This window comes from Equus przewalskii, chromosome X (genome assembly GCF_037783145.1).
Source record: "Equus przewalskii isolate Varuska chromosome X, EquPr2, whole genome shotgun sequence".
NCBI classification, from domain to species: Eukaryota; Metazoa; Chordata; class Mammalia; order Perissodactyla; family Equidae; genus Equus; species Equus przewalskii.
This window is the reverse complement of record NC_091863.1, coordinates 13,467,464-13,494,464: the sequence shown is the minus strand read 5'-3', so window position 1 is coordinate 13,494,464 and position 27,001 is coordinate 13,467,464. Positions and strand designations below refer to the sequence as shown.

The window sequence follows — 27,001 nt, the reverse complement described above, 5'->3', positions numbered from 1 at the left end:
GAGGCCCATAGGCCTGTCCTTAGCAGCCAAAGGAGGAAAATTCCTTCTCCTTATCTTCCTCCTTCTCAATCATAGAAGAATCTACCCCAGGCTTCTGGTAAGGGAGTGTGGAAAATGCTGCTTCCAGGTTTTATGGCTCTAAGCACAGGGGAGAATTTAGAAGGGCTGGGGTGGTAGCAAGTGTCAACACCCAGCCCTTGGAACACTTCACACTAGTCAATCCATACATTAACTATAAAAGAGCTTAGTTTCTCTCATAGAAATATAAAAGGAACATGTAATATATTCATCCTGCTCCCAGTGGATTGACTTCTGTGCCTCATGGAGTATGTACACCCCAACTCCTGACATCACTAGACTTGGGCAGCCCAGGCCAGCCAAAGGCAGACGGAGCAGTGAGGCCAAAGGTGGGCTGGGGCTTGCAAGGGTCATAAGTCTGCCCCGGCCGCCCCCCTGCCCCTGAGGGATTATTTCCTCAAATGAATGAGCTTACTTAAGTGCTTTGGTTCTTCTTCGGCTGAAGAGCAGGACACAGAATTACTGAAGTATTATGACACTTGTCACTTGGAGCTGACTCACATGCTGTACCACAAGCATTGTGAGGCTCTCCTTTCAATGAACGTTGGGTCACCCCAATTATGTTCTAGGCAGCTTGAGGGGAGGAGCTAGGTCCCTTATTTCTTAAGGATCTCCCCTCAGGGCTAATAGTTCCCCTAAAGCCAGAGGTGTTCCCCTAACACCAGAGTTACCTCTAGGGTGACTCTCGCAGGGAGAGTGGGCAAGCTCTATCTGAGTATGCGCTCACTGTGGAGAGTCACTTTCAAGGTTCAGCTTCATCAAGCTGCTGGGGAAATGTCAGGAGGTAGAGGAAGGGAAAGCTGCGTTCCGAAGGTGGGCCCTTGTTTGCACATCTTGCTCACCCAGAGCCCTCCCTCACTCCCTGGATCAGCCTCAGCAGACTAATACAAGCAAGTCTCAGCATCACACTGTAGAAACAGAAAGGCAAACATGCTTCACTTACACAGCCAACTGTGAGTATGATCCCTTATGTAGCTTGAGAAAGCAGTGCTTTTCCTGACAGTTACATTGTTCCTAGGCATGATGTTTAATTCTGAATTTCTAATATTACAGAAGGGCATGGCTATTTCAAGCTTACAGAGGGGGCTTAGGTTTAAAAGTCTGGGAAGTCCTCCTCTGGAACTTGTACAAGAATTAGACATTCCAGGGGTCAGCCTGTGCCCAAGTGGTTAAGTTCACGTGCTCCGCTTCAGCAGCCCAGGGTTTCACCGGTTCAGATCCAGGGCGTGGACCTATACACTGCTCATCAAGCCATGCTGAGGCAGGGTCCCACAGAGCACAGCCAGAAGGACCTACAACTACAATATACAACTATGTACTGGGGGACTTTGAGGAGATTAAGGGAAAAAAAAAAGACTGGCAATAGATGTTCGCTCAGGTGCCAATCTTTAAAAAAAAACAAAACACTTCGACATTCCAACAATTAGAAATCACATGGATGAAAGACAAAAGCAAATGCTCAATGTGCTGAGAGGGCTTTAGAGCTCAAGTTGCAGAATTCTGCTGGCTACAGTGGGTCCAAGGATGGACTGAGAAGGAAAGATCATTTTAAAAGCCTGGAAAGTTCACAGGAAGACATGGCATGATATTCTCTGGGCTAAAAATTTACAAACCAGACAGTGAACAACAAGTGGTGCTGAATCACCCAAAGTCCCAGACAGCAAACTGACACCTCCATTCCAGGCAGTTGAGCATCATCCCTGGAGCCTCCATTAGGGCTCTATCGTCTCCAATGAACTACAGCGCACGCTGCTGAGAAGAACCAGCACTAAGAGTTTCTGGGTTCCGAGGCATCGAGCAGCAGCTACTGGGGCGGGGTGGGCTGAGGGGTCAGATACTGAAGGCAACTCAACCACAACCTGGAGCCTCTAAGGCTTTCCCACCATGTAAGCCACAAGAGCTGAAGGCATAGGCAAGTATGGCTTCTGGTCCCCAGTGGTAAAAAAGCAGCCAGAATTGCCAGGCAGACGTATGAACTTTGGTGGAACGAGATAACTGGGGGCACTGGCATTTTCCAGTATGCTTGCATCATCAATAACCGTAAGCAACAAATGTTTTGAGCACAGATAAGCTCATTGGTTTAACTTCTTACTGCTCCCCTGGGGTCTCATTTAAGGCCCCTACAAGAGATCAGCCCTCTGCTCCTGGGAATCTGTTTACCCACAGAATGAGGTCAAGGATTACAACTCGAGTATTTGGACATAGAAAACCACAGACTCACTAGAGTGCTTCTTTTTCAATATAACCAATTCAAGCATTAACGTAATACAGTGAAAGTGAGTAAAATGAAATCTGAGGCTTTGACATTAATTGTTGCATTCAACTTTATTATATTTTAAAATCTGAGAACTATAAAACTGTAGTAGTCACACAAACACCTGAGGATTGTTCAACTGGGCAGAGCATCTTCACACAAACAATTTGAGAGAAGACAAAGTTTCAATTAGAATCTTGCCATACAACACAAAAGGAATAACATAAATGAAACTACTCTTTAAATCATATATGCCCAGTAAATAGTTGCATTTGTTTATAAAGTACACTTGGTTCTCCAAAAAAAAAAAAGAGTACATTCTTGCCCCCAGTGAATACTTTATCAGCATTTATAACAAATGGCTAATACAGTTAGCACCAATTCTCATAGCTTATAAACATTACACCAAATGCGATACAGTATAATGATGTAATAAACAACAGTGAACATGTTTCACTTGTAAGTTCTAATTTTTAAAATAAAGTCCAAAATGACAAATCAGAACTAACATAGCTTCCAAAGTTTAGTAGGATAAATGGCTCAGAAAGCAAATTGACTAGAACAATTGCACAAGACAGAGAACTTCCCTGTATGGAAACCCTGAAGAGTGACCTGAGAGGTACCAGTGACGGCAAATGATGTGCATGTTTTTTACAGAATAAAAACATCTCACTATACACAGAGTTAATCTTTACCTCTGTGGAAGTGCAAAGTGCCATTTTAAACTCAAAAAGAACAGATTTACTTGTGTGTATACTTCAGACATAGAATAAAATGCAAATATGAAACAGGATCCAAATGAGGAATAAACACAGACAATAAAATATATATCTTTTAAAAATTTGGACACAGGCATCTTCGAAGAGAGATGTGAGCAATGAATGCCTAGTTAAATGTCCCAGCTTCAGCAAAATATGGACGTTGTAATACTATGGAAGTTTTAAACTTTAAAAAAGTTATTTCGTTGAAAAGAGCATAGTCAGACTCCATCAAAACCACACTGAAATACAATATCTCCTGCATAAAATGACCATGCTATCTATCTTCTAATGATCAAAAAACTGGTAAGAACACTTCATGAAAGTTTACAAGGTTGTTTTTCTCTAAAAGGGAACAAGCACAACACACAGAGAAATAATGACAGACAGGAAAAGAATTCATATGGCTATTCCCTTTTGGGAAACTGGTAAAACATGAACATTGCAGTAACAGACATAAAATATTTGAGAAAGAGATGATATCTATAGTTGCATCTTTAAATTCTCTTCTAAGGAAAACTTTTCATGGATTTCATTAGAGAACTTGTCAATCCCTGATATTTTCTCATTGGGATTTAGCTGTTTTAACGGAAATCAAAGCTGTTTCTGTTTCCTGAATTAAATATATTTGTACACAATACAATGAAAATAAGAGAAAGTTATAAAGAACAAACTGACAATTTCAATATGCTAATACTAACACGTTAAATGGTTTCTACAGAAGTAGACCAGACTGTAATGCAGCTCTGCAATTCTAGATATAACCTATTTTTAGAGGAACCTTCTAAACAACACAAACTTCTAAGGGTAGAAAAATGATTTTACACTAAGATGGCATTGCTCTCCCGAGAATTAAGTCCAACCTAAACCGGCACAAACGATTTGTCAATTGTTAAAGCAATCTTCTCTTTAAGCCTTTGGATGTAGTGGCACAACTTCACAGTTGTCCCCAGCTTCAGCCCCATGTACTTTATCATCATGTCACTCTGGAGAAGTAGCAGAGCTTTCCCATCAATGTCCTACAGAAAGAAGAAAATCACAATAATTAATGCTTTCATATTTTTACCAGAATGGTTATTTCTTTATACACAAGAACATATAACACCAACTAGAGACTAGCTCATTCCAGATATATATTCTCTGAATATGCATTTGATGAAAACTTTTAAAAATATAATTTATACAGTGAAGCACCATTTATAAATTTGCTTCGAATTTTAAGAAAAAGAAAATTTAATCTAAATCTTAAAAATATTAAGTTAAATATTAAAATAAATTAACTCATTTTAATATTTAAAGATTTAAGATTTTAAAAATGTTAAATCTTTAATAAATCTAAGATTTATTAAAAAATAAATTTTAAAAAATATTTGTCAGAAGGGTCAAACTATCTAATTTTAAATACTGTGTGCTGAATAAAATACTGTACAGCTATGACAAAAAGAATAAAAACTATGAATGGTAGAAATGAATTTCAGACGGTCATTAACTTTCTTAGAAAGACTGGGAATATGAGCAAGTCAGCATCAGTGCAAGCTGCAAATGTGCTACACAGTATGGTCTTGATGTTGAAAGCTCATCAGTTCAGGTGTCCGAAGCTAATTAGATGCTAAAAACTACTGATTTTCTTACCAGATTGAAGAGGATACATCAGATATGTGGCCACTAATTTTATGGATTAAGAAACACTATAAAAATATTACTTGATAGTCACAAGGCATCCTCCTAAAATTATTTATTACATTAATTGACCAACTGATGTTACTGAAGCCTGTTATTTGGTTTTCATGAGTTCTGGTTTAAGAATAAAACTGTACTAAATCATCTATCACTGTCTAAAAAGACCTGAAATCCGTTAAAGTACTGCCTTTGTCAGACACCTTCTATGCTTTTTCTACTAAGCAAACCTAGAAATTAAAGAAATTAGAACTTATAAAACTTAGCCCATGATGTTACTTTGTCAATGCCATGAGGGTATCAGCATCCCAAAATGTAAATAAACATATAACAGAACTGACAATGGAATCAGCTGCTGGATTCACTGAGCATGATAATACGGAGGACAGGACACCCTGTCACAGCTTGTGGTCACCCCCTCCTACTCACGGTCCTGGGGCCGAGCAGGGAGCAGGTGGGGAGGAGGATCCTTGTCCCTGTCCTTACAAAGGAGAAGACACCTGAGACTGGCCATGCTGAATCATCTTCTCTTGAGAACTTGAAGACGTGTAGTATTCTAGGTACCTGGGTACCCATTTAAAGCACAGATCCAGTCTCTACCATCTAAGGATCTAATTTTGGGCAAAGTAACCTTTCTCACATAGGGAAAAATCAGTTGATAGGGTTCCCCCACCATCCACCCTATTCAGTATCCATCTGAAGGGCCTGCACAGAGGTCATTTAAAGGCATTACGGCAGGAAAACCGGATCAAAAGATACATTACATGCTGCCTGAAGAGGTCGGCGAGGTGGTCTGATATCTGAGGATCCATATATTTCAGAAACAGGATCACTTCCTCCACGGACCAAGTTGAAGGGTCATCAGCGAAGCTTTGTCTTAGCATACCCGGGTCAGTTCTAACTGATGAACCTGGAGCTTCAATGGGGGAAAAAAGACAAAATCATACTTGCCCTCACAATCATTATCCTGAAAGAAGAGATGTTAGGTAGGGAGTAATGGTCTCATTCCTGGAACCTTCCGTTAAGTACCCCGGCAAGGACCCAGGACTCCAAGTGTAAAATCCAGTGAAAGCCTAGATGAAGATGACTTGAGGATGGCTACCCAAGAGCATCCCATCTGACCTCCCCCAAACAACAAAAGCAGCTTCAGAAGTCACCATAAAGCTTCAAAGATCACACAACAGACTGAGCAATTGGAGGCCACTTTGGCCACAGGCAAATGTGGAAAAAGATCCATTACCTGGGTTATATTAAATTAATCTATGCTAACCTATTACTCTCTTACTTTGAGTATTTCAATGAATTTCTCTCAATCTCTCTACTCTTGGTCTGTCCAAATTAGTTTTACTTTACTAGCTAATTACAATGAAAATTCTCCAAACTACAGTTTTATAATTGCTTAAATTTACTTGCTTCAACCAATGAATTTCAATAACCCCATCATCTTAGAGAACCAAATTAGTTCTTCTCCTGAATCTCTCTCCTACATTCAATATGGATATTTTTAGCATCACTTTATTCTTTAAATTTCTGTGTCTCCAGTTTAGATGCTTATCTGCATTTTGAAGAAAACAAGATTATTTTCTGCTTAGCTAGGTTAAAAGTAACTTTAATATTATGCTGAATACCTCTTTCAAGTTTTAGTGCATAGCAATAGATATTTTGGTTGAAGGGTTATAAGTTTAAAAAAGAAATAACCAAGACGTGAAACAATTTAAGTGCTTAGACCTCAAAAAGCTTTATCTGTGCTGTTCACTAAGTTGTGCTGAAGTTTCTTTGTGTCCAGACAAGCATTCATTTATTCAACCAGAGCGCTCGACTCTCTAAAGTTAGTGTGTGATAACAGAAGTGAGTTTCATGATTTGCTAGGAAGATGTTTCTTTAACCAAGGACCGTCAACACAAATTGGATCTTTCTTGTGTGTGAATTAGCTGAAGGTGTACCTTTTCTTTCCTATCAACTGGGCTCTGGCCATTTCAGGAGCATTTTCAGTATTTACCCAGGGAAAGGGCAAAGAACAACAGAAGATAAAAGAACTCACAATGGGGTTATTATGAGTGTTAGTGGAGAAGAGGCATGTTGGTTGATTAGCATAGTGCCTGGCACATAGCAGACACTCCCAAAATGTTAGTCACCATTATGAATCTCACCCAAAACCAGCCCTCAAAATAGGAAACAAACAGCTTCCACTAGTGTGCATCAAAGATGTTGAGGAATATACGTTAAATAGTGCTACTTATATGTGTCATTTCACACTCACCCATGCCAGGCGGCATGCAGAGAGATGAGGCAGTAAGGCCAAAGCTGTTATTTTCCAGTAAACTTGGGTAAGCCATCATCTCAGGGTCATGTGCTGGACTGGGTTCGTCTTGGCCCAGCAGGGCTGCAGATCCTGGTGAGGAAGCTTGGGCAGATGAGATGATACTCCTGGTGCTGTGTGCTTCTGGGCTGGCAAAGCAGGGCATGGAGGGGGTGTCCTGCATTGGCTCAGTGGGCGCAAAACATGACGGATATGAATGTGAAGAGAAGATGGAGGCAGGCGACAGATTTTGGCTGAGGCTCTGCTCCAGGTCCTCGGGGAATGACTCCAACACCTGTCCCGGGGACTCCTGTGACTGGTAAGGTGATCCTATAGGGTTGCTATCATAATCAATTTCCGGCCTTTTTACTGGTATAGTCGGGCTATAACTTTCAGGGTAAGAGAACGGAGAAGGAGCCTCCTTCTTCTTCATTTTCTTCAATCTGATCTTTCTACAAAGCAGGTAATTACAAATTTTGTATGAATAGCCAAATTTCTGAAATGACACAAACCATCATAAACCAACTGTGAGTAAAAAAAGGAAATAAAGTAGTAAACACATTAATATTTATTTTCCATGCAACATTCTTTATATAATTAAATATTAATGCTCTATTTTGATTATATTTTTATTCTTCTTCAACCCTACATTGTGATTGCATTTTATAAATTATGGTTACAAACACAATACCCATTGTCATACATTTCTTAAACCTAAACTTCAGCATTTTTCCAACAGTTTTAGTATTCCTTCCGCTGCTACAGCACGCATAGATCAGCCTTGCAATCTCAGAGCTATTAGTTTTCTCTCACTTCTAACTAATTGGCATCTTTAGACACCAGAGGCTTATTATAGTTGTGAAAATATTTTTATAACACTTACGCGACTTTGCCATAATGGTTTCACACGAAAACGCCGGATTTTTGAAACCTTTCCATTAATGACATCAAACTTCTTATCCAGGTTTTGAACAGCATCATAGATCGCCTATTATAATACAAGCTATTAGAAGTTTCTATTTCAAAAGAAAAGTAACATATAAAAAGATAAATAAGCCAAAATTTAAATGGTGGAAACAAAGTTCTCAAGCCGTCACAAATGTCTTGTTTCCCACTTGATGCCTGGTTTTAGGCGACGTGGAGCTGAGCCGGCTGAGGTAAGGAGCCACATCTCCTCCTCAGCTACTCCACGTCATGCCAGCATTTTCAGCTTTGCTACTGGAGAGTCAGCGTACCACAATTCCTGGAAGCCGTCACATTTATGATGGAGGCATTTTACATCAAGGAAGGTGCTATTTTAGGAAAGAAACTTTCAAATCCGCTACAAGGCCAAAGAGCCTCTTTCCATATAATGATGGTATTGAACTAGGCAGTGAGCGTTCCACTCAGGAAAGAACAATGAGCCAAAGAGAATAGATGTGACTTTTGGCTTCAAAGTATTTTACAATCGTGCAATCAACAATGAACCTTAGAAAACCTTTGCGTATACGTCCCTGCATGCCAATCAGGTGTGTGACTGATAAAACCTGAGAATTCTTGAAATACGCAGAAATTTCATTTGGGCAGAAGATACACTTAAGGAAGAGGCCAGAACCACTTCCTCACTCACGCATTCACATAAACATTTACTGAGGGCCCACCACCTGTCAGGGCTACTTTGCTAGATGCTGGGAACACAGACGTTAAAAACAAGGAAAAAGCCAGCTCCTGCCCTAGGAACTCCCACTGTAGCTGGAAAGAGAGACAAGTAAAGAGACAATTTCAACAGAGAAAGTGATCAGCAGCCTGGAGCAGCGGGTCTCAAAGTGTGGTCCGTGGACCAGCAACATCAATATCACCTACTGACTCGGGAACTCTGAGAGTGGGGCGCCGAGATCTGTGTTTTCACAAGCCCTCCAGGTGATTCTGATGCACAGTCAAGTGTGAGACCCACCGGCCTAGAGCACTAAGGTAAACAGCACAGGCTCTAGAGGATGAGGTTGGGTTCAAACACTAGCATTCTGCCCCTTATTAGCTCTGTGACCTTGGGCAAGTTCCTTAACTTCTCTGTGTTTCAATTTCCTCATGTATAGAATCGGGATGAAAATCTCTCTCAGAGTTCTCTGGAGGACAAAGCAAAGTGCTAGAGTATAGTCCCTCCTACATCCTACCCTCTGTACATCCCTCCCCCCAAAAATTGATATGTTCCCTTTAAGCATTTCACTTCTGTTCTCTACAGTAATAATGATAAAACTCATATACACATTTTTTACTTTTCTAAGTATGTTAGCTTATTTTATTCAAGAAACTTTATATGTTAAGAAACACTTTTTAAAAATAAACTTTCCTTAGCTCTAGGGTATGCAGCTCATAAAATACTTGATAATTACATACTTCTATCAATCTCTACCAACATGCTAATTTTTGCAAAATCCCCTCAAAGCTATGTAAGATAGACTCTTTAAAGAACAGTGGTGGGCTGCCATTTTGTTTCAATGGAGATATCCTGATATGCATTTAGGGACATCCTAAATTTCATCCAAATCAGCCAATTTCCTTTAGAGATTTTATAGGGGAAATTAATTTACTACTGAGCAACCTAGATGAAAGAGACATAACTACATTTGATCAGTTTAGGGCTTTTAAAAAAAAGCTATAAAATCTACATATTGCTATTTCCAAATTCTCACCTGGAGATGCTATTCTAACTAGAAACTGTTAAAAATCATCACAATGGGATGATAATCATAAATAATTTGATACAGCAAACTTTTAGCTACTTGTATACTTTCTCTTTATATGACATAAAGAGAATTTTAGCTTAATATTTTAGAAAACTACATTTCAGAGACAGAACTTTTGTACCTGGCAATGGTTAAAGACATCCAGAAGTGTTTTTTCTTGCTCTTCGTTGTAGGATGTGTCAGATAGAACACTTTCCTGCTAATATTTTAAAAGTTAAGTAGTTAATGCTTTACTTCTATAAGAGTCAAACTGAACACTAGGAGAAAAAAACACTTTCTATTTATTAAAATTGTTTTCATTTTCCACCAACTTTCCCAAGGGTTTCAGAAGTCTTAATCTGAAGCAGAGACAAAATAAAATAGAAACTCACATTAATATGAGAATGAAAATGATAACTGCGAATTAAGAGAGGGAGTTAGGAAAGAACTGTATCAGGAGGACCTTTAGAGTTTTGTACTAAAAATGAGTAAAAACTACTCCGATTTTCCTACTATATAAGGAAAAGAGGGAAGTAAATGGTTAAGCAAACAAATTCAGGAGAGACTAATATGTTGTTGAGTATGAGTTTAGAGGAACTCCATCGCATTTGAAGAATTTAAATCTTTTTCTTTAAAATGGCTAAGTGTCAATATATTTGGCAAATGGCAATTAACATTACTTACCCTCTTGACATATGCAGGGTTTGGTTCAAATGCATAAAGAACAGTGTCATCATCATGGTCATGAAGAGGTATTCGTGTTTTTATCTAAGGAAGATTTATTAACAAATTAAAAGGAAAGATGGAAGGTATAAGTGAAAGAAAAACTGAGGACTTCAATTACACTTTCAAGAAGCTCCAAAAGCCTGTTTGTGTTATCAAAGGACCTTTGTCCATTGTAAATATGACTACAAGACAAGATGTACCTGCAGAACTGTTTTCTCATTAATCTAACTACACTTAAGACATAATTTTCCATCAAGCTTAACCTCTTGTGTACCTCAGGGTACAAAAACTAGTCTTCTAGTAATCTGGCACCAGAAGGGCTGTAAAAGCAAATGTTTCTAACCACAAACAAAGAACCATGTTACGTGGCTTTTGATTTTTAAATAATTCAACAGTGCCACTCTGTGGACAAAACAGGAAACACTTACGCACCTGTATTTCCTGATAAATTCATCTCTAAATCATCTTAGAACACTTTTTGGAATAAGACAGGGTATAAACAAATTTAGACAGTAAATAACTATTACATCTCATTTAATAACTTTAAGAATGAATCATTAACTATAGAAATAACTTTAAAATAAACATATTTAGAAGCTATGTATGTCTTTGTTTCAAACCACATAACCAAAATAATATGGAATTGGGCTATAGATTAGTACTTATAAAAATATACCATCTTACCCTTGTATAGTGCCTTATGCTTTTCAAAGTGCTTTCCACATAATTATGTCAGAAAAAAATGGCTTAGTAGGCAGTTAACATTATCTCCAAAGATGAAGAATACTGGGACTGATAGAAGTTAAGAGAACTGCCTATACCACTTAGGTGGCATTAATATCCACATCCTCATGTAAGTAAAGAAATGTGTCTTCTGTTAAGCCAAATTACATATAGTTTAATAATCTCTGTTTTTGTTCACCTTCAGGAGTCAAGAAACAACAGAATGTGACAGAAATGTACAACAGCACAACCACTTTGAAAAACTGCTTGGCAGATTCTCATAAAGTTAAAGTTACATCAACCCTATGACCTAGCAATTCAACTCCTGAGTATTTACCCAAAAGAAATGTTAGTATCTGTTCACAAAAACAGTTTACATGAATATTCACAGCAGCTTTATATATCACTGTCAAGACTCATGAACTGTACACTTACTATTTCTGCATTTCACTGAAATTAAATTCAATTTAGAAAAGAAATACAGCACAATGAAAAGAACAAAGACAGATTTTCAATTTGAAATACAAACCACGTCGGCTTCACTGGAGCCACTAGACATCTTTTTTGTGCAACAGGAGTAAGTCCACTTCCTCTGAGTTAGGCCTAATTATTTTTTAACTTGTTGGAGAGTTTATTTGTAAAACTGCTTCGTCAGCTAGGATTGGTAAACCTTCTACTTCTGAAAAGCAATGCATAAAGAAGTTAACTTCACACACTACTACCTTAATAAACTTAATATGGATATGTTCTCAGAATGCCAACTTGAATTGAATCGGAGTCCTGGTTGAATGTTAGAGAGTGACAGAACAAGACATTTTCCATTAGTGATTTCGAATAAATCTTTAATAATTGAAAGGCTATATTGCCCACGTCTAGGAGTAAGAATCAAGACCAAACACAGTTCCAAACTGTGAAGTGGATGCTTCCCAACATGAAGGCTGCAGAGTAAATGCTGGAAACAGATGAACAAGAGGACACGGCTCCTAACTGCTTTTGTCAAGGAGCTCAAAAAGGCTTTTTACTTAGGGAGGCAGCAGGCCTCCAAATGTGAGTCAGCAGTCTATTCTTGGGCCCCCACCACGGTGTGGACTGGGCAGACCACTAAAGACGCCGCCTCCTCACCTGCCAGGTGAAAACTGGTTGAGACTGTCTCTAAGGGCACTTCAGCTCTAACATTAGGATTGCTTCTGTAGCTCCATTTTATATTCAACCTAAATAAATGTATGTGAAATAGAAGCCAAAAAATCTTCTAGAATTATGTAGGCTCAGTTATGGTTCTGAGTCATTTAACTCTGCAACCAGAAAAAGACACTGAGTGCAATGTTATCACATTATATCTTGCAGTAGAGACTGGAAGGCTGGCATCATGGTCCTGGGAGGGGTGCATTAACGTGGGAGCTGATTCCCTTTAGCCATCCTGAGCCAGGGCAGTAATGAGAGGCAGGATGAAGGAAGAATTAACTCCCTAGTTAGATAAATGCAGGCTAATACTGTGGGAAAGAATCAAGTTACAAAATACCTCCAATTTGAGCTGTAGCTTCAACCAAATTTTACTTTTTAGACGTTTAGTTTTTCTGATTATAAGACTAAAACAAGCTATGAACAATTAAATTGTGGTGATTTCATACAAAGAAAGACGACACAGCAATCAGAATAAACCAACTATTGCTACACACAACGAAGACAAATCTCACAACCGTAACATTGAGTAAAAGCCAGACACAAAAGAGTGTATATGAATCAAGTGATCTAAAGCTCAAAAAGAGGCCAAAGTAATCAACTGCGGGAGAAGTCTTTCCAAACCAATACCTTTAGATATACTGCAGTCATTTTAACAGCTTCTTAGTTTCCTATCTTGCAAAATTTAACTAGTTCCCAATCCATGAACATTCATGTCACTTCTAAAGTTTTGCTCTTGCAAAGAAAACTGCAGAGCAGTCTTGCACCTCTACTTGAACTCTCACAGAATGAGAAGAGTGAGTCCAAGTTTCCCAACTGTAACAGTATTTCTTATACTCTCACTGTATTTGTAACATTTTTGTTATATATAGCGAGAGAGAGATAGATGTATATGTATAATTGTTCATTAAATATGGTTTCACTATAGAAAATCTGGAATATACCACAAGGCACAGACAATAATATCTAACAGATTTCACTGCTTACTCTGTGCCAGGCAATGTTCTAAGCAGTTCATGTGCAGTGCCATGTCCACACCCGGGATCCGAACCTGCGAACCCTGGGCCGCTGAAGCAGAACATGCAAACTGGCCCCCATTGTAAACAAATTTTAAGTACCAGGACATAGTACAAAGGACTGGGAGTTAAGAAATACTTGAATCCAAATCCGAATTGCAAAATTTGCTATTTGCTTTAGGCAGGCATTTAACCTCTCTGTGTCTCAATTTCTCAACCTGTAAAGTTGCGACCTGGTACTTCACAGGGTTGTGTAAGACCAAATGACACAGTTAAGCACTTAGCATCATGTCTGGTTTATAGCAGGCACAGCATAAATTTTAGTTCCCTTTCACTTCTTCCCACAAAGTAGATAATTAAAGTTTCTGGAACATTTTCTTAGAGCCCAGCCATGATCAGATTATGCAAAATTAATATAATTCGTTAAATTCAAAATCCTGCAAAGTGAGCTTAAAATGAAGCTCATCTATACCTTACAATAGAAAATCTAAACTCTTGATAACACAAGAACAAGAAGTCATTTGGTGATTTTTTTTGTGAGGAAGATTGTCACTGAGCTAATATCCGTGCCAATCTTGCTCTATTTTGTATGTAGGACGCGCCACAGCATGGCTGCTGACAGACAGCGGTATAGCTCGGCGCCTGGAACCGAACCCCGGCCTGCCTCAGTGGAGGGTGGAACTTAACCACTAGGCCATGAGGCCAACCCCAACCATCTGGTTTTTTAAAAGACATTTTTTAGACATTAAAGATATTGCAAGGACAGTTTTCAAAAGCCATTTAAAGATTTTTGCGCCGAAGGTACAAGGCATTCACTTGCCATAAACTCATCACGAGGGTGAGGGATGAAAACGGTGTTTCACCCGAAAACCACTGCAAGGAACACACAGAAAAACAGGGCAGATTACAACAGCCAGACTGCTCCAAATTTTTTGTTAAACAACTGTGTGTCAATATACTAAACAGTTTCTAAAAATTCTGTCAGGACTCTCAAAAGGAGCCCTTCTGCGGTCCATGACAAACTTTAGAGACTACAAAGTCGACCAGACGGGGGATAATGCCGCCCAACTGTAGCCCACCGCCCATTCGAGCCCATGTCTTGCTTCATAAAACACCATGCAGAAAAGTTGCTTCTAAAATCACGATTTGTAAACATTAAACCAGTTTAAAACCCGAGAGCAGTCCGAATTCGGGGAGAACCAGGCAGAGGAGGGAGGGAAGCGATCCCAACAGACGAAGTTATCAAATGACCGTGCTCAACTTACATCTTTATGCTCTTTCTCCTGGCTTACGTATTTACAGTAAAACAGCGAGGCTGCACTATCTTTGAACAAACGCGGTTACCATCAAAGCCTCGAAATCAACCTCTCAATCTCAAACGATGTTACACGAATCAACTCGCTAGTTTGTCAATTCATTAAACTCAAATTCTATATAAAGTTTGAGAGACTTGGTCGTTCCTCGCCCCGCCCCCGGCCCCGCGCCTCCACCAGGGAAGAGAAAGGATGAAAAAGGATCAACTCGTCCCAGAAAATCAGCACCAAGGACTCACTAAGCAGCCAAATCTCAACAGCTCACAAGCGCTGGCCTCCCTGAAGGGCCAGTGGGAATCACTTCGAACCACCCCTAACCACCTCACCACAGCGCCGCTGAAATGTGAGGGTAGACTCGCCCTTCCCGAAAAGCAAATCCTCTCCCCTCACCCCTCACGCCCCAGAACTCTTCAGCCCTTAAGCCAAATCGCTCCTCAACTGCTCCTCGCGCACACCCGAGGCAAGAAAGTTCACGAAGAGGAAAAAGTGCCGCTGGACAGACCTTTTCTGGCGCCAGAGCCTGCCACACCAGCCTCCGGAGCGTGCGGAAACCAGTCAGCCGTGCCGGCCTTCCCGAGTGGCAGCGGCGAAGACCGTTAACACCTTTCAACCTTCTACAACGGCCCTCGCACCGGAAGTCAGGTCCGACCAAGTGACGCGCCCGCCAAAGTCCCAGGGAAGCTCCCGATCCACCAGTGCACCAGGGACCACCCACGGCGCACAGGTTTCCCACGCAGGTGGCCGGCCGCTGACCAATCAGCGGCCGCTGCCAGACACACCTCGGCCATTAACTGACCAGTCCCGCGGGCGCCTGCGCAGCCCTCGGGGGGCGGGATGTTGCTAGGGAGACAGCCGAGGGGAGGGGCTTTGCTTTTCACTGCGCGGCTGCAGTGTCCGCCTCCGGGCGCTCGCGTCGGAGCTCAGGTTTCCATTCGCGGAGTCTGGTGGGATTGGAGCCCACCCGTAGACCACAGACGCGAACCTCCAATACTGAGAGGGGTTTCTGGGGCTGCGCAGCAGTGCGGGCGTGCGCGCGACTCTTCTGGCGGGAGTGAGGTACTTAGGCGTGTTGCCTCCCTGCTGTCGTTGGTTAGTTCATTGAAGCTTTTTTTTTTCAATGTAATTCCTTCCCTGCTCCTCCGCCCCCCGCCCGCCACTGACGTCGACGTTGACTCCATCCTAAGTGTGCACGTCAGTGCTGGAATTTGAAAGGAGAGAGGAGCAGGGCCTTAGCAATGGAACTTAGCAATCGTGTTTTGGTACTAACAGGGGAAAACTTATTTTAAAAAGTTGTTACCTCTCCACACAGACCTTGGAGCCAGATTTGCTGGGTTTGAAGCCCAGCCCCAACACTTAGTCGCTCTATGGCTTTAGGCAAGTCAAGTGATGGCTGTGTGCTTAACTTTTCCCATCTGTAAAATGGGCACAATGTGGGGAGTACATGAATTAGAGTAAGCAAAGCACTTAGAACAGTATCTGGGACATAAATTTGTTATGTAGTAGAGGGTGCAGGACACTATTTAGTGGCATACTGTCTTATGTATATCGAGGCTGCCCATCTTGGAAAGGAGGCACAATCTGAGTAATTATCAGAAGCAAAGCAGGTGAGTATTCCAGAGTAAAGCCATAAATCTTTTCCTGGCCCACAGAGGAGCTGCAAGGAAGGTATACAGGACATTGGAACTGTATTCTTTCTCCTCTCAAATACAAAACTAGATTAGAGCCCATTATAGAGACAATATTTATTATTTTGCCCCTACTTTTGCTATAGCACTGCCTCTCCTTTATGTCCAGTTCCCTGTGAAACACTTGCTGTCCGTGAAACCCCAAGAATGCAATTACATAACAATGAAGAGAGAAACCAGTTGTTTAATTGCAGTCACGTTTATTTGCAGTTTCTATACACACTTTCTAGGTAATCAAACTTTTCTGGTACATTTTTTTGAGAGGGGTTCACAACGAAACTGTCACCATTTTTACTAAAAATAAATACAAGACTTAAAGTGTTGCACAGCTCTAAAATATACAAAGGCTTGAATTGAATGTAAACGTTGAAAACATCTTACAAAAGAAACCATTTTTGCAACGATTTAAAAAGTTCATATTTACAAATATTACAAAAATACAAAATGGATGCAAGTCCATAAACCATTGTCTTTTCGGCCAGCATGAACTGGTTCTAGTACCGAAATAGTTACACTGTAACCTTCTTCATAGTTTTAAATCTTTGTCATGATCTAGTTCTCTAAGTCTGCCACCACTGCAGCAAATGTACTCACTCACTGACCTTTGGCAAGAGCAAACGGTGTGTTTTGTTTGCTACAACTAGTCCATGTCCTCTACTTAGCCAAAAAAAATCAAAAAGTAAGGGAAAAAATTTTCCCCACACAACATAGACATGTTGTATAAACAAAAGAACTAAAAATCAGCATCAGTGCAAACAGAAGAAAAGTTTGGATTGATGTTTTCACAATACCTAACGTGTGTGCCCTGCTTCAAGACGGTAGTGACGCTGAAGACAGCCCTCTAAATCTTGGTTTTATATGCTATGTAATAAAGTCATGTAAACTCTTCCAGATTACTAAGGGATTTCTTGCTTTTTTACTCAGTTTGTTACTCACTACTCTTTTCCACAGTGAATTTAAAATCCATCTTTATTTGGGTTTTTTTAAATCTATGAAATATAAAATAGAGAAACTCTGCTATAGATTTTTAGAGTAAACAAAATAAGTAAAACTATGTTATAAGGGTTAGTTCTGTGATCATTACATATAGAAGGTATCTTATTGCCTCACAATTCAAGTCAATATGTATTTTTAAATATATATGGTACCATTACTTAAATTAATGTCAATAATAAAAAGGTGACATATTTATTAAACCAATTCATGTGTTTTCTATTCAAGATTTAGAATCATTTTTAAAGCCCATATACCTTTCTTTACGCTTAAAAAACTCCTAACTACACAAAAGCCATACTGCAAACGAACTGCTTTTATGAAAGTTACAAAAGATCACCTATTGTGACTGGAAATGACTGTTTCTTATCACATTTGTCTAAAAACTTTACTTTTAAAATTTTGCCAAGTGTACTTTTCAAAGCATGAGAAAAGTTCTTCATGTTCCCATGTGGTGTTAAACCATGCTGGTTTTCTTAACTAATGGGTTCCAATGAGAAATGATGGTCTATGTTTTCAAACCCCCAAACATTTTTCATTTGATAAAAAGTATAACACTTTGTAAATGTTCGAATGTACCCTTTACCAAGTAGCTTATCTATCCTAGCACAAGCTCTCTCACACACACACACACACACACACACATTCTCCCTGCTCTACCCCACCACCCCCAGCACCCATTTTACATATAAGGATGACTAGAAATTAAGAAACACAATTTGATCATGAAAACAAATAGTAGAAGAAGCCAGACTTTTTTCTTTCCAAACAAACCAACAGCAATCAGATTCTCTAATTCTTATCTGTAACATCTTAGAAAGTGTTTCTATTAAAAGACAGCATCTTCTTAGACCAGGCTTTCTCCTTCATATTGCATGAATTAAACCAAAACCACAAACCCCCTTCCACACATCCTACTTTCCCAAATACCACTTGCATAAGCTTAAAGCCAGCCGCTTATCAATTTCTTAGTAACTCTGGTATGTTCTATCATTCTAATCACATTCTATTCTTGTATAGGCCACATCCCTTCTTGGTTCTTTCTACTTTCTACCTTCTCCCATTCAAAACATATTCTAAGTACATAGCTGCTTATATTTCTGACATATCATTTCAAACATTAGTATCAGTTCATGTTAAAATCAGAGGTGTAAAAACCATTTGCAGATTTCAACTTGTAACTACATTTTTTTCAGTTTTAAGACAAGAAAATTCAAGTAATTTCAAGTAATTCAGCTTGTTTCCCTGCCTTCATTTTATCAGAGCACTTGCCCTGACATTTCCTCTCCCACCCGCCACCCCTCCCCTTTTGCCATCAAGCAGATATAGTAAAATCAGACAAAAACTCAGTTGCATGTAGCATTGTGAACCAGAGCTGTTCCCCATTCCCAGTTTAACAGCGAATATAAATAATGCATATACACATACCTATTTCCCAACTACGTTGTTCACAGTGTCATTTCTGTTCATTTGTAGGTAGCATGAATCTCATAAGCACAGAGAGCTTCACTGAAAACTCACTGCAGGTACTGACTGATAAATCAACAGCTCTGTGGCATGCTTATGTTTTACTTTTGTTAGTTAAAAAACCTGGAGCTCATTGCTAAACTGTTTAAGGAGTTTAAAGATTATAGTCATTAGATTATGACTGTTTATGTCCCCAGTAGCCTAATATAAAACATAACCTAAAATTAGCTATTGTTGTCCCTACTCATTCTCTTTAAAGCAATCCGCTGAAAAATTAAAGTCTAAAGGACACTGTCAAATGCTGTTGTTCAGGGCTTTGTGTTGAGAACGAGATTTCTCTCATTGATTTAAAAGAAAAATCAAAAGCATGCTTTTCATTCTGTCCGAATCACCACGTGGCCAATCACAGCCACATGTTACTATTAGCTTGTTGGGTGCTGCAATTTGTCACAAAAATGGTTAGGTCTGAATTCATTATTTTAAATTAATCACACTCCATATATGACCTCAGGATTTCCTTTATTTCACCACTTTAAGATTCATATTGAGGTTTATCACTCAGAAATCATATTGGTGGACATTTAAATATGGTATTTGATATGAAAATGGTATTCACAGAATACAATTATTACACTTTATTTGTTGTGTTCTATAAACAGTTGGTGTGTGGTAGATAATTGGCCACATGTCCACTCATCATTGATAAATCTATTTACACATTTTTATCAAAAATATGGTATTTACATGTGTGTAGTTCTTTCTTCTAAATTTTGCTTTAGTTCATTTTAATGTAAAAAAATACCAAACCTCCAGAGTAATTTCATCTTAAGAATTATGACAGTGAGGGCTTTGTTTTCTGAATAGGCAGCTCTGGGAAATCTTTTTCTAAGTTCCACGAAAAGCAGACATTTTCGAATTCTATATTATCAAAAGGAATGAGATTGGATAAATCAAACTAAGCTAAAGAAAAATATGAAAGACAGTGCAGCTACTTAAAAACATGGAAAATAATCAAGAAAGATCAAACCACCTTCCGCTTCCCCAGCAAATATTTAGGAATTCATTGGTAAGCAGTGATGGTACCCCATGGTGTCCTGACTTCTCCCAAGTCCTCTGTGCTATTCCTCCGTCCTCATATAGCTAAGGGTTTTGGCCTTTGACAGCCAGCCTGGCACAGGCCACTTATGTTGAACTCTGGGAGGATCGGTCGTCGTGCGGGCTTCCGTCAGAATTTTCCGTCTCGCCCTCAGAGATGGCCTGCATGGGTGCGTTGTACAGCCTGCAGCGGACACTGTAGCGGCTGCTGCTGGCTGCAGGGGGTGCCCGGGAACGTCCAACCCTTGCCGATGCTGAGGTGGCAAAATTCTTTGAGGAAAACCCTTCTGCATTAACTCGCGGGGTGCATGGAGAGAGTGGGGACAGTGCCTCGGCCCCAGGCGCCCCCTGATGGGCCTCATGGGTGCTTTGGGGGGACTCGGCTGTGAGCTCCCCAGGAGGTTTGGGCAGGATGGGACTCTTCAGGATCTCGGTAGCAGACATACGGTAACTGGAATCCGAGCGACTGCCTTTCTTGAGGAGTAACAGCTTAAACTCTTCGTTCGATGTGTTGGACTTTTTGGCATTTCGGTAGATGAGGCCAGGAGACCTCTGGCTGTTTGGGGTGGTCACATTGCTGTTAGGTGAAGTGACGGAGCCAGTGCTGCTGCTGCTGCTGCTGCTGCTGCCAAGGGAAGCTCTTGATTTGCTTCGAACAGACATGTCCCCAGAATCTTTTCTTCCAAGTACTTTCCTCTTGGACCTTTTAAGAAAAGGAAATATCTCAAACCACATGCACTTTTATGAAACTACAAGTGTTGAGTCACATTCACGCATCTCCTTAAAGAGTATTTTGGTGCACCCTATCCGATAAAAATACTAAGCATTTGGCTGTGGGGAAGAGGAGTCAGATACGTCCCTCGCCCTTATTTCACTCACAGCCTGTGGGAAATTCTCCGATAACCAGTGGACATAAATTAGGTTCTGGAAACGACCATTTCAAATAATGACTAATGTGAAGGCTAGAGGTTCTAGAGGAGGACTTATTGGGATGTTTTATAAGAGTATAAGAAAATACTGCTATCTCACTTCTGGTTAGAGTGTAGGTAGTGAAGGACTGTAGCTTTCTCTCATTAAATCTGTCTCTGCAACACAGATAAAATGCTCTGATGTCTGGGGTTGGCTTCCAATGAAAACCAGAAGACCAAAGTGGATGGAGGTATGGATGGAACAAGATTTGCCATAGGTTGATGGTTGATAGGCTTGGGTGATAGACATGTGTGTCGGGGTTGGGGGTGGGTGGTGCATTACACTATTCTGTCTACTTTATAAGTTCCTCTATATAAAAAAATTTCTTACACGACTTTTTAATTGTCAATCCATTTTTGGCTGCAAATACCATTTTTCATTGCTGCCTAGGAACATCAACAGTGTATTAATCAGTAAGCCAGTTTTCTGTGAGGAGCTAAAAATCTGGACCACCTCTGGAGCTCTTAAAGCTCTGTATACTGTAAGCTCTCAAGAAAACAAAATCATTCCTGTCACTGCGCTGCACATAAATAAATAAATCCTACACAAATGCAAATCTAAGATTACGAAACTCAGTGTCTACCAAACCTAGGCACCCATCATCATATTATTTCTTTTGATAAGTAAACAGGCGTAAATTGAATCTTCATTGTGACTCAGTTCATTGATAACTATTGGCAACAAGCTCTCTCACCAACCTCAAAATCCACAGAGTAGAGAAAATGTCAGCTTTCCAATTGGAGACCAGCCTGATTTTGGTTCACTGAAACCCTTGTGGCTGTTGTCTTGCATATGCCAGTGTTTGGCACTCCAATAGGGTAGAAGTTTCCAACTAACATTGACTTTTAGCACCTACCATTATTCTGAACACTAAAATGTTATTTTATCATCAGAACTGAATATGTGAGCTTTAGGTATCCCCATTTACATTAAGGGGATAGGTACAGAGGTTTTAACTGACTCAAGACTGGATAGGAAGTGGCAGTGTTGAGATTCAATTTCAGGTCTTTCTGACTCCACTACTTATGTTCTACCCACTATTACAGACACTAGCATTTGGTTCTGTGGGGCAAGAACTTGGTTCTTTAACTTATATAGCATTTTAGTAACTCGTCCTAAGGTTGAGGATAAATTGTAGGGGCAAGGGGAATATAATTGGAGCTTAGACTACACACAGGGGCAAATAAAACTAAACTAATGATTCTTTACTGTCTGAGAGGAGAAGTGTGCCTGCTAAGGTATACACACAAGGCATTGCTGATTGGCTCCTTTAAAAAGGTGTTGAAGAGTAGTGCTCCTTCTTTACAAGAGAACCACATCAACAGAAAACACAAGTTCCCTTAACAGGTAGAATCCCAGGAAAAATGATGGCAAGCTGCCTGCAAAGAGCTTGCTTCAAAAAGTTTAACTTTATGAGGTAGCAAAGACAGTCCCCACGTTTTGTCTCTTGGGAGTCCCATCTAGGTCACCAAGCTCTAGTGGAAGAGGGCAGTCACGGTTGTGAAAGGAGCAGGCACATCAGGATTGGATAGTTGAGTTGGATTGGGTTTAGTTTCCAAGAGCTAGTTCTTGCTCTGTTCTTCAGACACAGGCTGTGAGGAGCGTTCTTGCAAATATGGGACTTGATCACAAGGGTGCAGAGGGCAGATGAGAGAATGTGAACGGGCAGTATGGACCCTACGCTGTCCTGGAAAAGCAGCGCAGAGGACATCCCCTGTCAGTGGGATATGGAGCCTATGTTATGTTAGAAGGCCTGTGTTATTAAAGAAATTTAAGTTTTAGGAAAAGAGGGAAAAAAGGGAGCAGTGATTAGGTTGTTCTGAGCTATGAAAAGGGCAGGCTTATACACTGTTTTGTCTCAACCTTGGAGCTCTGACGGTTTCGTGAATCAACTGACATTTATCTCTGCTAGTGTAGGATTACAGCTATGAGCATGGTTTTTAGGTTCAGGAAATTATTTAAAAGTCAGAGATTACACTAGAGTTTGAGCTTTCACTCTAAGTTGCTTAACCACAAATTGTTTTCAAATAAAAATCTGATTCAGAATGTATTTTCTAGGAAAAAAAATCTTCTCTCAACAATTCTTATGAAAGTCTCTCAATTGAGGTCTATCTATATATGAAGATTCATATTTCCCAACTTGAATATGTCTATCAGTTTGATCTGGAAAAATAACTTTTCTTTGCTTGCTTTTGTTTTTTGCTGAATGTATTACAAATACACAAGGCTTTCCCATATTTGCATTTGACAGAAGCATTTGTTTCTTAAGGAGCAAAACCTTTGGTATCGTTACCTCACCTGTGAATGACTGCAAATAAATCCTCAGTTGTTCGAGGTTTGTTTGGAGACACGAACACACCTTCTGCTTCAGCCTGAGAGTCTTCACTAAGTGGTGAAATCAGAGAGTCATCACTCGGTGACGATTCTTAAATTAAGAACAAAAACCATCTTTAGGCAAGTTACCCGGCACACTGCTGCGCTTCACTGATTCAGGGAAAAAATAAACAACAGTTACCTCACTGCCATTTTTTAAATGAGAGAGATATCTGTCACAGCTTAGTCCCTCAATAACAAAAGGTTTTATCTCAATTGGTTTTTTTGTTGTTGTTTTTAAAGATTTTATTTTTCCTTTTTCTCCCCAAAGCCCCCTGGTACACAGTTGTGTATTTTTAGTTGTGGGTCCTTCTGGTTGTGGCATGCGGGATGCTGCCTCAGCGTGGCCTGATGAGCGGTACCATGTCTGCGCCCGGGATCTGAACCTGTGAAACCCTGGGCTGCCGAAGTGGAGCGTGCGAACTTAATCGCTTGGCCACAGGGCCGGCCCCTCAATTGTTTTAATAAGTGAAGAGAAATAGTGGAGGGAAACCAATACTCAGGGCTGTAATGTGTTATAGGGAATGTAAGGAAGAAAAACTTCAGAAAGTACCATGAGACACCTTTCCATTGTGACAAAGTTATCAACCACTGACCTTTCAATGAAGTGTCATCCACACCTCCGTGGGTCTCCTCTGCTCCGCTGTTATCAGAGGCACTTTTGGCTGAAATACCTGAAGCAATATTTTCCTGCTCGGAACATTTTTCAGGGCATGAATTTGCAGTTGATATCTCTGCTTTGTAGCTGATATTCCCAGGCACTTTGTCATGGTGGCGGCTCATCCCCAGTTGATGTTTAAGTTGATTGCTTATGTCTGTCACTCTAGTTGGGGAGTTTGACTGAGATGTGAGCACATCCACAGACTCAGGGTGTGCAACTTCCTCCCGATCTACAGAGGATGCCTTCTGGACCTGTGCCAGGGCTCCATCTGGACCAGCTTCATATTGGAGTATTTTGCCATCCAAGTCATTTGGGCGGGCAGCAGAGACCCTCTGAAATCCTTCTGTGGGAAAGTCACCATTTTTGCTTGGTGTGTTTTCTGGAATAGGCTCACTCTCCATGTGTATTTGGTCTTTTGTGACACTTGAATCTAGAAGATTGCTGCCAGCTGAGGTTACTGTTTCTGGATCACAATGATTCTTCACATCAAAAGTACAGTTTTTTTCTAACTGTAGTTTATCTGGTCCCATTTCCACTGCAGAGGAGTCTAAAAAGGACAGTATGGTGTCTTCAGTGGAGTACTGACGTGATAGTGATTTCTTAGCCATATGTGGCCTAATCTTACCTGGAGACAGGGCAGCCATTGTGAGAGTGCTTTCCTCTAAGTAGGGGAGATCTGTATTGTTGCCTTCTTTTTGCTTAACTTCTTCAGACTTACTGATGGACCTAAGGTTAACAGATTTCAGGACTGTCGGTGTAATTGCAAGGGACGGTGGAGGATTTGACCTCAGTGTGTCTCCTACTGTGTTCTGCTTATTATGACTAAAAACATGCAATGGGTGACGGTGGTGGAATGGTTTATTCAAGACGTTATGAAGAGCACTTAGGTCAAGATGGGTAGGAGGTATAATTGGAAGTTCAAGATCTTTACTCAGTGATAGAGCTCCATCTTTTAAAGAGGGTTGCTGTAGTGAGGATTTCCTTTCTGGGACTTTCGGTTTTCTTTTGCTACCTCCAGGAGACAATGGACCAGAAAAGAAAGCTGTAGGGAAAGAGGATGTTGGCGTTTCAGACTGGCTTGAGTAGCCACTTGATGGAGATGCCAAGCCAGCCAGCTTTTCTGGTGAAGCCAGTTTAAACTCATTGTCAACAGAAGGAAGGGATGGGGTGGTGGCTCTTGATTCTGACTGGGATGTTTGGGATTCAGAGCTCTCTGGAGATTTGATGCATTCGATAACTGTGGTACCCGTAGCAGTGCTTGAATTAGATAAAGATCTGTAAGGATCATTTGTTTTCAAGTCATTTAGAAGCCAGAGGTCTGCATAGTGAGTTGATTCAGCACCTTCATCTTTGAATGGTGGAATATCTGAAGTGTCTAACTGAGGTTCCTTAATACCATGTTCACTCTGGTTCATCCAAGAAGGTTCCTGCTTGGTGGGAAGACTGGCATTTTCCATTCGAGAAGGCGTGTTGGAGAAATCAAGAGGCAGCTTCATTTCCCTGGAACTATGAGGCGGGAGCTGGCCACTGCTTATCTTTGGTTCTTTCTTCTCAGAAATGTCTGCATTTCCATCGGACTTCCTCAGCGATGAGCTACGTTTTGGTGGGGTCGGCTTTGCCTTTGGTTTCCTGAAAGAGATGCTTGGTCTCCCTTGCTTCCTGTGGTCTAAGTAGTCCTGCCAGGCACAGTCCGGAAGAGTAGGAGGGATCCCAATGCCCTGGCCATTCTCTGGGCCCAGGGCTGCATAGTGACAGACATAACTCTTACTACCTTTGAGACCACAGTCAAAGTGCATGGAGGTGTAGTATCCTTCTGTGTCCACCGAAAAGTGAGAGCTAGTGTCTGCTTTGTCTGATGGAGACTTTTCCAGAAAGCTGTCGTAAGTGGCCATGCTCGTGAAGCTAGGGCAGCCCAGGCTGTCTGCCTTGGGGCGCTCAGGACTAAAATCCTGGCGACAGGAGGCATCATGATGGTGATGTAGATAATTCCACTCACTGTCACTTGTGTTGCTATTGTTGGGGTCATCCAGCAGATCTGCCACAGTGGAGGTAAAGGAGTTTGCCCGGTGGCCTCTCACTTTATCCAGATGGTCATTGTACTGTTCTGTCACAAAGACACTGGTGTCCTCATTAGCATGAGGAGCTGTGTTTAGTGACAACTCTGAGTCACAGTGCGAAGAGCCAGTGAGGGGAGGAGAAGCTGCAGGAGGGATTGTCTCTGAGGTCTGTGAGGGGCATGTGGAGCTGCTCCCACTCCAGTTGCCACTGGATGACTGGTGGTCGTCCTTCTGGTCCATGTGGCTGCTGAGGAGGACACCAGCTGTGGAGATGCAGTGGATGGGGCTCCCAAAGGTGTCTGAGTTGGAGGAGATGTCACAGCTGCCAGAGTCGGCAGCCATTCGGGACAGACGTGACCTCCCTCTCTCACTTAACTTGTGCTGGGGGCTGTGAAGATGTTGCGAACAGGACAGGCCCAAAGCAGGCTGGTGTTCCTGTGCACTTGGACTGCTGGGAGCCTCGCTGCAATCATTAGAGGTTCTTTCTCGGTCGCCCACAAAAGGCTCCCCCTCTTCATATGCTGAGGGTTTAGCACCAACTTTAGGCTCAGCATCCCCACCTCTATTGCCCTCCCGGGGAAGGCTCCGAGATCTTGTGCGGCTGCTCACTGCAGTAGTAAACATGGTGTCGCCTTTGTCTGCCAATGCAGAAATGTTGCCAGCGGAATGAGAAAGGGAAGCTGCAATGCTTTGACCCCTCTGAGCTCTGATTCTCCTTCTGGATGGAGCAGCAATCAGAATATCCTCAGTTTGGCACTCTGAGTCTCTGGTTCCAGACCTCCTATTGGCAGTGTTGGAAGGGTCTGGATTTGTGTGCACAATCACATTCCTTTCCCTGGCCACGGGCGATTCATCAGAATCTAGGGCACATGGAAAGCACAGATATTTTTTACATCAGCAGACTAACAGACATTCTGAGAGATGCTCACAAATCTGAGTGCTGGCCTGTTGGAGTTTTTTCTCACAGAAAAAAATT

At 41.0% G+C, this 27,001-nt stretch overlaps 2 protein-coding genes across 11 annotated transcripts in view; both read right to left on the bottom strand.

Moving 5' to 3' along the window:
* Positions 1 to 2,384: 2,384 nt before the first annotated feature.
* On the bottom strand, positions 2,385 to 15,858 carry SCML1 (Scm polycomb group protein like 1). 4 transcript variants are annotated; one of them, XM_070604212.1, is made up of 8 exons: positions 15,228 to 15,858; positions 11,747 to 11,896; positions 10,453 to 10,536; positions 9,911 to 9,985; positions 7,950 to 8,054; positions 7,028 to 7,562; positions 5,532 to 5,683; positions 2,385 to 4,109 (listed from the first exon to the last, which is right to left on the bottom strand). In XM_070604212.1, the coding sequence occupies exons 2-8, from the start codon at positions 11,774 to 11,776 to the stop codon at positions 3,954 to 3,956; spliced, it is 1,137 nt and encodes a 378-aa protein (XP_070460313.1). In that variant the 5' UTR covers positions 11,777 to 11,896; positions 15,228 to 15,858; the 3' UTR covers positions 2,385 to 3,953. The 4 variants fall into 4 exon arrangements, with proteins under 4 accessions (XP_070460313.1, XP_070460311.1, XP_070460314.1 ...); XM_070604210.1 differs by having other exon boundaries at positions 9,911 to 9,988; positions 15,228 to 15,708; XM_070604213.1 differs by lacking the exon at positions 11,747 to 11,896 and having other exon boundaries at positions 9,911 to 9,988; positions 15,228 to 15,511.
* A 735-nt stretch (positions 15,859 to 16,593) lies between these two features.
* The window catches only part of NHS (NHS actin remodeling regulator), a 334,142-nt gene continuing 323,734 nt past the window's right edge, over positions 16,594 to 27,001 (bottom strand). For all 7 annotated transcript variants that reach the window (XM_070604202.1, XM_070604204.1, XM_070604207.1 and 4 more), the window contains 3 exons: positions 23,904 to 26,885; positions 23,233 to 23,359; positions 16,594 to 20,668 (listed from right to left, as the gene is read on the bottom strand). In XM_070604202.1, the coding sequence (XP_070460303.1) occupies positions 20,053 to 20,668; positions 23,233 to 23,359; positions 23,904 to 26,885 (3,725 nt within the window). In that variant the 3' untranslated portion in view covers positions 16,594 to 20,052. The remainder of the gene's footprint in view (positions 20,669 to 23,232; positions 23,360 to 23,903; positions 26,886 to 27,001) is intronic.